The sequence below is a fragment of the Symphodus melops genome (genome assembly GCF_947650265.1).
Source record: "Symphodus melops genome assembly, chromosome: 5".
In the NCBI taxonomy this organism is placed as follows: domain Eukaryota; kingdom Metazoa; phylum Chordata; class Actinopteri; order Labriformes; family Labridae; genus Symphodus; species Symphodus melops.
The window spans coordinates 3621610-3633380 of NC_136695.1; the positions used below are offsets into that span (position 1 = coordinate 3621610).

At 47.0% G+C, this 11771-nt stretch overlaps 1 protein-coding gene across 1 annotated transcript in view; it reads right to left on the reverse strand.

Annotated features, from left to right (window-relative positions):
• Window positions 1–3468: 3468 nt before the first annotated feature.
• The window catches only part of dyrk1b (dual-specificity tyrosine-(Y)-phosphorylation regulated kinase 1B), a 20205-nt gene continuing 11902 nt past the window's right edge, over window positions 3469–11771 (reverse strand). Inside the window, 13 exon segments of the mRNA XM_079344279.1 lie at window positions 3469–4200; window positions 4202–4422; window positions 4924–5027; window positions 5770–5952; window positions 6059–6179; window positions 6274–6414; window positions 6511–6657; window positions 7079–7215; window positions 7486–7635; window positions 8336–8483; window positions 8710–8898; window positions 9110–9229; window positions 10763–10929. Of these exon segments, the coding sequence (XP_079200405.1) occupies window positions 3906–4200; window positions 4202–4422; window positions 4924–5027; window positions 5770–5952; window positions 6059–6179; window positions 6274–6414; window positions 6511–6657; window positions 7079–7215; window positions 7486–7635; window positions 8336–8483; window positions 8710–8898; window positions 9110–9229; window positions 10763–10929 (2123 nt within the window). The 3' untranslated portion in view covers window positions 3469–3905.

The following is an 11771-nucleotide window of genomic DNA, read 5'->3' on the forward strand; positions in this document are numbered from 1 at the left end:
AACATCCTGGTACTTATTCTAACCTGTACTAACACACTAACATCCTGACACTTATTCTAACCTGTACTAACACACTAACATCCTGACACTTATTCTAACCTGTACTAACACACTAACATCCTGACACTTATTCTAACCTGTACTAACACACTAACATCCTGGTACTTATTCTAACCTGTACTAACACACTAACATCCTGACACTTATTCTAACCTGTACTAACACACTAACATCCTGACACTTATTCTAACCTGTACTAACACACTAACATCCTGGTACTTATTCTAACCTGTACTAACACACTAACATCCTGACACTTATTCTAACCTGTACTAACACACTAACATCCTGACACTTATTCTAACCTGTACTAACACACTAACATCCTGGTACTTATTCTAACCTGTACTAACACACTAACATCCTGACACTTAGTCTTCTTTGACACTTTATTCTTTGTTGGTTGGTTAAATGTTTTAGTATAGTTGCACTGTCGTTATCTGCTGCTCTGTGTGCGCTTGAATTGTCCCCCCGGGGACAAATAAAGTTTTTTGAATTGAATTCAGGCCAACTGTCTGTCTCTGTTTAACTGTCTGCTTGTTTAGCTGTTTGTCTCTCTAATTGTCTGTCTCTCTGTCCAACTATCTTTCTGTCCAGCTGTCTGTCTCTGTCCAGCTGTCTGTCTCTCTGTCCAACTATCTTTCTGTCCAGCTGTCTGTCTCTGTCCAGCTGTCTGTCTCAGTAAATAAAAACCTTCAGATGTATTTTCTTTTTCTCTGTTTTTACAAACTGTGAACATCATCACAAAGAGGAGCATAAACAAACAAACAAACAACAAGCTGACTTATATCACAGACAGCGCAGACACACACATATGTAACAGAGGCAATGACAGTGGTGTCACATTTTAAATCGTCCGTTGTAAACAAAAACACCTGCTCTCACTGTGACTCACCTGATTTACAACAAACACAGAAATCAAAACACGTCATTATTTATTTACCTGTTTATTTGACGTAACACCGGCGACTCTGTTTCGTCTTCCGCGTGCAGGAATAATAAATGCATCGCTCCCACGGTTCTTCGCTTGATGTTTTTGTGACGTCAGACAAACGAAGATGACGTGCACTACCGCCTCCTAGTGGTGCGGAGTGTAACCCGGTTTATCTCAGATGGATTCAAAATCAATAAAAATGATCAGAAAATTCTTAACATCTTAAGCTCTAACAGTGCTTATGCTAACAATAGTGTCTTGATAATAATAATAATAATAATCATATCAATCATCACAATAAAAACAGATAATCAGATGTCTTATTAACTTGCGTCCCTTAAACCTTTTTTTATTATTATTTTTGTTTTTATTAGTCTGAATTCTCTTTTATAGTCATTTTGCCTCTTACCTTCTCCAGTTGCTGCTTTTAAATTGTGTGACATTACTAATTTATTATCAGTCCTCTGTGACAGCAGCGTTATCTCATGTTTCATAAATATTTGTTTCTGGTTTCCGACAGTCACGTGACAGCATACTCACTCTAAAATCCATTTTGTCCCCATAAATAAAAGACGTGAATCTGAATTAATAAAAGGAGAGACAATATGTCGTGCACGTCCTCTTTCCTTTATATATTTACAGTCTGTAAACTCTTGTTAAAGTTCGGCAGAGATTAAAACACGATGAGCTGATCTGAAGGTTTCTTCCACCCTCCTCTTTAACACATTTATTTACATTAATCTGATCCTGGATCAGCAGCATCCTGAAGCTTCAGGGTCACGTGGCGAGGAGGACTTCTGTATAGAGAATGACGTCATCAGACACACGGTCTCTTCCTCTTTGCTTTTTCACTCAGACGGATCTTTTCTCTTCATCCATGAACTGTAGTTCTGTCAGATCAGACCCCGTTACGGAGGTTTCCTACAGTCAACTCTACCTGGACCTGAACTCACCCTTCAGGGGCCCCTTACTGGTCTGTGGGGCCCCATGCAGTTTCCTGCCTTGGCTGTTGACACATAAACATGACATGAGAACAAAAGATGGTGAAATCAGTTTTTCTGTGTGAGCACGAGGAAACATCCCAAATATTCAGTGAGCCTCATTCAGACTAAATAATGTAGAAAACAAGTATTTTCCTTCCTGTTTAATACATTATTTAAAGTCACGTAAAGGTGGACCCAACGGTGTGTGTCTCATAGATTCTGACAGATGTAAAAAAATAAATAAAATAAAAATAGCAGGCAGATCATTGGTTATAACCCTGGATGTGCATCTTTATAAAACCTTCCACCTTTGTTTCTGCAGACATGAATTCATACAGTTTGTGTTTAAATGCTCAGTTGTTGCTTTCTGTTCCACGTGCCTTCGTCCACTCTGCACCGTCCACAGGAGACAAGCTGTAAAAAGACTTAAAAATAACTGAACTTATTTCTTTAAATCCAGGCTGAGAACACAAGAGACGACCTCTACTTCGGTTTCTTTAATTGCGGTCTGTATGTTGTGAGTTGTTGTGGCAGGTTTTTAACCTCAGTGGGATTCTTTCTGGAAAAATAAAGGTTACATAAAAAAAAAAACATGAGAAAACCATCTTTGAGGTCGACAGGTTGACCTGCTGATTCATATCGTGTCAGGTGTGTCATGATATCCGTGCGTGCTTCCTCCTCGCTCGTTCGTTTAAAACTCGCTGCTGAGCTTCATCCCCCCACCCGACAGGAAGTGATGTCATGAGGTGTTGGATGCGAATAGCAGGAAGAAAAGCGGAGATCTGATGTTTGTTTGACTTTGGTGTGCAAAAGTATACTCTTTATTCTTATTATATATCCAACTTTATTTTGCCCCGACCCCTCCCCTCCACCCAGCCCCCAAACCGGTGGCATTCCCATGTCACCAGTTACTGTCACTGTTACAATAGCCAATCAGAGCTCACCTGCAGAAAGAAGGCAACCAAACAAAGAAGAGCAGAAAAAAGGGTTACTTTCAGTTTGTTTTTTCATGTTAAATAGTAATAAATACATTGAGATGCAGTGGTTCTTACTTTATCCTTTTCTCTTAAGCAGAAGGGTTAAAAAGTTTTTTATTTCTGTTTCTATTTCTTTTATTTCTTTATTGATCTGTGTTGGATCTTTAGCAGCAATCCGGACCAGTTGTCATGGTGATTAGCAGCACAGAGAGGAGGAGCTGTCTGGAGGAGAAACGCAGCAGGAGGAGGGGGGGAGGGAGGGAGGGAGGGGGGAGGAGGAGAGGGCGGGGAGCGGAGAGGACGAAGAAGAGGAGGAGGAGGAGATCTGTGTGAGCGCACGGAGGGGCTTCAGTGTCCTGTCACCTCCTTCCCCCTCCACCTCCCCCCTCCCCTCTGATCCGCCCGACAGAGGGAGGACACCAAGAAGAAGAAGAAGTCCTGAATCACACGGCGGCTGTCTTCTCCATGTGTGTGTGTGTGTGTGTGTGTGTGTGTGTGTGTGTGTGTGTGTGTCTGTGTGTGTGTCTGTGTGTGTGTTAAGACTGCTGTAAATGACCCAGTGTGAACATGAACACGGCTCCTCCTCCTCCCTCCTCCTTCCTCCTCCTCTCCAGGCTTCAAACAACAACCAATAAACACACAGCTCCTCACAGCGGAGAGAAATCAGAATATTAAACAACAATAATAATAATATTAATAAAAACAAACTCGTCACAATCATTCCTCTCCAGCCGCAACAGAAGACGACAAACTAAAACCGGATAAAAGGAGAGTTTTCCCAGCATCCTCCTCTGCTCCTCCCCCTCCTCCTCCTCCTCCTCCTCCTCCTCTCATGCAGTACAAACTGTCTCCTGCAGCACTCAGTCTCCTCGAGTCTCTGACTCGGCCGTGTGTGGACTTGTAGTAGTTGTAGTTAAAATCGTATGGCTTTAGGGCATGGTTCAGGTTTTATCAAGAGTTGGCCGGCCCCTCGTCTGAGTCCGGCCTCCCTCGGCCCCCCGCGGCGGGGTTATTGTTGTTGGAGGCGGGGTAGTAGTCCTCAGGGGGCGGGGCTTGCGGCCCCGGGGCGGTCGGGGCCGTCCGAGTCCGGAAGGCGGACAGTCCGATCGGCAGAGCGAGGGGCAGCGAGGCCGAGCCGAACTGAGACGCCTCCATGGAAGACACCGCCCCGAGGTGGTGCAGCCCGAGGGACACGCCCACATCCATGCTGTCACTCATCTGGGGCGAGGATCCCTGCTGGCCCCCCCCCTCCGCCGATGCCCGTCTGCCCGCTCTGTCGCAGGCCACGCCCACCATTCCCGTGGTGGGAGTAAGTGGGGTGGGGGTGGTGGGGCGGGTCCAGGAAGTGGCGCTGGTGTTGTTGGGAGGCGGCCGGCTTGTGGAGCAGCAACTGGGTGTATGCTGGGTCCTGACCCCCACCTCCACCTTCACTGCCCGGCCACATCCTCATCTGCTGCTGGGAGGGAGCCTGACCAGGGTGAACACACACACACACACACACGTTACATGAGTAGGCTCATTGAGTTGAACGCTCTCTTACTTTGATTTCGACGTGTCGTTTAAACTTCTTTTTGACTTGACTCGGTTTAGAAAATCAAAGTTTGACTGAACTTGTTAGTCAAAGAACCAGAGCCTCGTAAAGATCTGCTGCGAGGAGCTTCAGGTCGGTTTTAGAGTCACTGACTTGTTTTGAGTCATTTTATTGTGAAAAGCTGCAGACAGGTCAAAGGACCTGGACGTGAAGGGTTAAAACGCACGTTAAGGATGACCTCGTTCGTGCGCCCTGACTCTGATGGATCGTTCACATCAGCCTGAAGACAGAAACCAAACTATCCAGAGCGTTCAATGAGACGCTGCGTTTTCAGAAGAAATGCAACAAACTGTTTTTCATTGACTGATGTGTGTGTGTGTGTGTGTGTGTGTGTGTGTGTGTGTGTGTGTGTGTGTGTGTGTGTGTGTGTGTACGTACCTGAGGGCTGGTCATCTCATAGTCTGAATGTGTAACAGCAGAGTTGTAGTAGCGGTTACTGTAGCGGTAGTTACGGTTGTCATTGGAAGAACCACTGGAGCCACCTGAGAGGACAAAGAGACAGGAAGTCACCTGACTGAGACAGGAAGTCACCTGACTGAACACCTGCGGGGACAAACTCAAGCACTGCTGGGGCTTCTTTAGAGTTTAGAGACAGGACAGTGGACAGGACACCAACACACCGAGACAAATTCCTCGTATATGTATGAATGACCCGCGGGGAAAGGAGCCACAGGCGGGATTTGAACCCTGGATACCCGCTTTGAGGACTACAGCCTGGGGATATGGGGCGTGCAAACTTACCCACTAGGCCACAGAACATTTTCACAGGTGTTATCAGTTTGTGATAACACCTGTGAGAGTCACAGAAGAAGAAGTCTGACGTGACCTTTAACTGGGAAATGTTTTTAACGACCAGTCTCAGTGCAGTTAAACAAAGACACGAGAGACGTTTTGCTTCACAAACATTCTTCAAATATTTGTTTAAATTTTGATGCGTTCGACTGAAAAATCATCAAAACGTCATCAAAACATCAAAAACAGTTTTATCTTGTTTTTTTTAATCTCCTGGGGGGGATCCTAAGGCGTTACCTTGGTAACACTTTGGTAACGCTTGTAACATGGTCATGCAACCACGTCTGCTGCTCTTGTTTTCATAAAGAGGAGTGAACACATCTTTATGAGACACAAACAGAACCGCCCCCTCCTCTCTCTCTCTCTCTCTCTCTCTCTCTCTCGTCTTTAAAAATAATGACTGAGTGTGTGTGTGTGTGTGTGTGTGCTGACCGGAGCTGGACACGGAGCTGGTGGTGGAGGTGGAGTGGGAGTGGTCCATGGCAGGAGAGGTGGATGTGGATGAACTGGTGTTCGTTCCTTCGTCTGTCGTCTTCTTGAAGAAGTTGTGCTGCAGGGCGTAGAACGGGGTGATGCGGCTTTTCGGGTCGTAGTCCAGCATGCGCAGGATCAGATCTGAAAAGCGCCAACAGAGAGGCAGGAGGCGGGGTCAGAGCTGACACGTCTGACGCACAGGCGAAGGTCGCTCTTGACTGATCCAGGACTGAAGAGGGCGGCTCACCTTTAAACTTCAGGTAGTCACAGGGGGCGTGTCCTGGCTCCCCCGCTCGCCGACCCCCTGGACCTCCGGTCTCCACCCCCAAAATCTCATGAAGACGCCGTGTGGCCGGGGGTTTATACTCCTGACAAACACACACATGTTAACACTTCCTGCTCACACACACACACACGCAGAATGACGATGTGTGTGTGTGTGTGTGAAACGCTGACGATCACCTTCTTGATGTCTTTGTTCTTCTTGACCGTCCACAGACCGTCCGACAGTTTGTCAAAATACTTCCTGGCTTTAGGAGCAGCGTCCAGCATGTGGCTGGGAGGGACCCCCAACACCTCCACAATCTTATTCATCTGGTCAACCTGGAAACACACACACACACACACACACACACTCATTAGGAGTGTCTGACAGCTGAACGGTGATGTAAACAGACTGAACGGGTGTCGTGTTTGTACCTCGTTGGAGCCGCTGAACAGAGGCTCTCCTGTGTGCATCTCCACCAGGATGCAGCCCAGAGACCACATGTCGATGGCCAGGTCGTACGGCATCCCCAGCAGCACCTCCGGAGAGCGGTAAAACCTGCTCTGGATGTACTGGTAGATCTGAGAGGAGGAGGAGGAGGAGGAGGAGGAGGTAGTCAGAGACTGCTGTTTCAGACACGGTCCACTGTGGGGCGCCACATTCCTCTAACAGAGACCGAGCTGACGTTCACACACGAGCTGATCAAACGTTCAGCTGACATGTTGAATTTAAACAGGAGTTCGGTGTTTAACCATAAATATGTTGAAGTTTCTGAATCACATCGGAGACGACAGCACTCAGCCTTTCACTTCAGCTGACACACGAGTTGATCGTGTTCGGCTTCCTAAAACTAGTCGTGCTGTTTGAGAAAAATCAAACTGATCGAGAATCCGGTAAAACGCCATTTATGCAAACTGAAATTGCTGTTTTTGTCCGTGGAGCCTGTAGTGTGTAGGTGTGTGTGTGTGTGTGTGTGTGTGTGTGTGTGTGTGTGCGGCTCACCCTCTGCCCGAGCTGACAGGAGGATCCAAAGTCTACGATCTTGATGGCGGATCTTTTGGGGTTACACAGCAGGATGTTCTCTGGTTTCAGGTCGCAGTGGATGATTGACAGCTCAGGTGTGGCCAGGAATAATAACGCTGAGGTCACACACACAAAAAAACAAAAACACACACAGCGTGTTCTTCTTTTAGCATCAGGAGGTTCACAGTGATTTATTCTTTATATTTAAGATCATTAAAGAAGAATGGAACAAAACATGATGACCTGCTGAGTGGCAAAATGATGTGGCGCTTTGGCCACCAGGGGGCAGACGACTTCCATCTGAAGTCACACTATAAAGTGTGTGTGTGTGTGTGTGTGTGTGTGTGTGTGTGTGTGTGTGTGTGCGCGTGTGTGTGTGTGCTAACCTGTGCAGAGCTGCTGTGCAAACTTCCTGGTGAGGTTGAGGGAGACTCCTCTGAAGTTGGTGTTCCTCAGCAGATCGTACAGGTTGTAGCTCAACAACTCAAACACCAAACACAGATGGTTCCTAAACATAAAGTGACGCTTCAAGTGGACTGAACACACACACACACACACACACACACACACACACACACACACACACACACACACACACACACACACACACACACACACACACACACACACACACACACACACACACACACACACACACACACACACACACACACACACACACACACACACACACAGAGAGAGAGAGAGAGAGAGAGAAAGGTTACGATTTTTACCAAAAAGCTCAGGCAACAGAACTTTTCAAGGTTGACACTGTGACGTCTCAGGTTGACGTGACTGACGCACGCACGCACGCACGCACGCACGCGTGTCTTCTTTATTGTCTTCACACGATCATGAAGACAATGATCAGCGTGCTGAACGTGGCGCGGCGCTCCTTCCTGTCATGGAGCCCCTCCCACCGAAAACAGCTGAGTGAGGAGCCGAAGGAGCCGCGGCACTTTGAGAAGCTTCTGCCAGGTGATTTGTTTGAGTTTGTTTAAGTCTCCGCCCCCTCTCTGTGACATCACTGGAGCTGGTAACAGAGGCGATCAGGGTGTGTGTGCGCGCGTGCACATCTGTGTGTGTGTGTGTGAAGCTCTCTGTGTGTATTCACAGACCGGGACACCCAGAACACACCGCCGCAGAACTAATGAATGAATTTACAAATAGAGACAAACAATGACTGTGTGTGTGTGTGTGTGTGTGTGTGTGTGTGTGTGTGTGTGTGGTTCTTACCTATGTAATATTTCATCTCAGTGTCATGCTTGTTCATGAGCTCCAGCAGGCGAAGTTCAATCTGAGCCTGGTTTAGAAAAGCCTTTTTGTTCTTTATGATCTTAATGGCAACCCACTCCTGCTCGTGGTGGTCGTAGGCCTTCACCACCTGCGCACGCACACACACACACACACACACACACACACACACACACACACACAAACACAAGCAAAACACACTTTAACATCACATGGCAGCTTATAAACACAGACTTTAAACTGTTCCTTTAAAGACGAGCTTCAGTTTCTCTTCTCACTGAAATCAGACTCTGAAATCGTGTTAAAAGGAGAGCAGAGATTTTTGTTAACGTTTTTTTTTTTCCCGGGTCGCTGACCTGTCCGAAGGAGCCCTTCCCGATCAGCGAGTCGATCTCATAGCGGTCCAGCCACTTTTCTCCGTTTTTGACAATGTAGTCGTAGTTGTCGTCGTCGTAGCCATCGTTGTAGACTTTCCTCTCCTTCTTGGTGCTGCTGTCCTCTGGAGGGACCTGCTGGGCACGCCGCTTCTTCTTCGTATAGTACACCTGGAGAGGTGAGAGCACGGGTCAGAGCGCCGGGCGGCGAGCTGAAGCCCTCGCAGGAACACACACGCACATTCACTCCTTCTACTCAGTGTGTTAACAGCAGGATAGTTAGGATGGGAAAATCTCATCGACAGCCTCAGAGCTGCCCTGAGATCTGTGTGTGTGTGTGTGTGTGTGTGTGTGTGTGTGTGTGTGTGTGTGTGTCTCTCACCTCATTGATGTGCTTGTAAGTTTTGATGAGGTCTACAGAGAGTTTCCTCAGGGGGGCGCTGGCAGGGTCTCTGAAACTGGGGGGGATCCTCCGCTGGAGTATGGTCATATCAGACAGCACCTGCAGACACAGCGCACCTTCAGACCAAACTCAGGGTTCAGCCAACACAGGAAACCCAACACACACACGCCGCCGTTTTTTGTTTTAACCACTCAGTTTGTCGTGTTTCCATCAAAGTTAACGCTCCTCGTTTGAGCCGGATAACGTTTACTACAGTCATCCAATCAGTGAAGAGACATGGAGGGCACGCGTCCTGAAGGTTAAACAGACTCAGAACACCTCGACCTTTAAACATGTTGTCACGGTAACACTTCCTCGCACATAGGCGTCTCGGGTGTTTGGATCCCGACGGGCTGAATGCGAGGTCACATGTGGTGGCTGTAAAGATGGCCGCTCGTTGACATGTGAGAGTCATAACTAAAGCAGCTGTTACATGTTTAGATATCAGAACATTAACTCGAGAACACACGATGAAACAAGGTCTGAAATAAAAGCTGTTTTTTTATCGCCTGCAATTTTGTCCCTTCAGGCTTTCCGTAGATATCCACCTGATGACATCACACATTGACCTTTGTTACCCTCCACCTGATGACATCACACATTGACCTTTGTTACTGTCTACCTGATGACATCCAAAAGGGCCTTACGTTTTTTTCAAAATAAAAGTATTCTCCGCTTTAAGACGGTACAGAATTTCAAAATAAAGTACAAACAATTTCGATATTTTTTAAAAGCGAAATAATGGAATTTCAAAACGTGCGGTTAATCGCGATTTCAAATGTTATCGTTCGACCGCTCTCGTTTATAGAATTTGAAAATTCTTGAAAAATACTTTTTTAATGAGCTAATTCCTCCCAACAAATGACATCCAACTGACAATAACACTGCAGGGTGACCTTTGACCTTTTAGCAGTGCGTGTTGTCAGAGGGACACTTGTGTGCATGAATGAAGGATGACCTGACAGGTGAGCACAGACCACGCGAGACCTTTTTCAGACGACGGCCCGAGGTTGGACTGTGTGCGCGTATTCGGGATCAATAAAGTATCTATCTATCTATCTATCTATCTATCTATCTATCTATCTATCTATCTATCTATCTATCTATCTATCTATGGGATGTAAATGATATCGATGTCTGCACGGTTACCATGGTAACATGTTTTAAAGTCCCAGCAGGCAGCCTGTACTGGATCGTTTCTTGATTTGTTGCGATCCTGCACGCTGTCTACGTTACACAGCTTCACACGGCGTGCAGGTCAGACTCGGCGCTCCGTCTCTCTGTTTCGATGCGTCACGTTTTTAAAAAGCGTGCGTGAGTATTTGGAGGTCTCCTTTAAGTTGTTCACATCCTCATGTCTCAGCGTCTGTTCAAACACGGACGAGCGTTTATCACGCGATGTGATGACGGTCGTCTCATTCAGCAAACGTCACCGTCTATAGATGGAGACAGGCGGATCCCTCTGGTGGTGCAAGGACGCCATGACAACCAGCAGGTAAACTTTGAGTCAGTCCCTGCGTGTGTGTGTGTGCGTACACGTTTGTGTGTGTGTGTGTGTGTGTGTGTGTGTGTGTGTGTGTGTGTGTGAGTTACCTGCTGCTGCTCGGCCATGGAGTGGATGGAGCTGAAGGAGGGGTGTGTATGTGTGTGCTGGCTGGTCATGGCTGGCTCAGCGAGGGAGAAGCCCTGGGCAGTGGAGGAGGAGGAGGAGGAGGAGGAGGAGGAGGAGGAGGTGGGCGGACATCCTGAGCTGCTAACACCTGGAGAGAGAGAGAGAGAGGGAGAAGATCAGAGAAGGAAACCACAACAGCCTTTGTTCACCTCCATCTTTCGTACAACTCGCCAACACTGTCCAAAAATCCGTAAGCCACGCCCCTTTTGGACCCCAAACCAAAAACTCACTCTGGGTTTGAAAGTTTTGTCACTCGATACGTCTCAGAGACCAAAAAGAAAACAGGAAACAGGAGTGACACTGTCTGATGTCGTGGTCGTCCACACTCTGAATTAAAGAAATGGACGTAGCGTCTCTGATTCAAAAAGTGAAGCTCCTGCAGAAGTGTCTTCAATCTGCAGTCTGTCTCACAACCACCAGGGGGCGACTCTGAGACTACGAGAGTCTATCAGTAAAGTCTCAGGTTCAAACTAATGACGTTTTCCTGCCAGGCTCTCACTGATCACCAGGAAACATCCAGGTGATGACGTTTAAGTCACATGACTGATGAACATGATGAAGACTCGTTCACACTGACTGTGAATACGTCTAATTAAACGTTGCGTCGATATGAAGGCAAAAAAACCTGCCATTATAGAGTTAAACTCTGTCCCTCTGTCGGCCATCTTGGATCTCAGCATCTTTATTTAGGTCATGTGTCACCTCCTGAGACCCCCCCCCCTACACACACACACACACACACACACTCCCATGATGCAGGGAAACTTCACACTGTGAGGGACACGTATGGAGAAAGAAGATGTGATGACGTTTTCTACGCTTTTCATTGAAAGGAGACTAAAGATCTACTCATTCAGCCGCTCGTCAATAAATGCAACGATCAGAAAACAATCTCAAACATCTCTGACATCACGTCGTGTCAGCCAATCA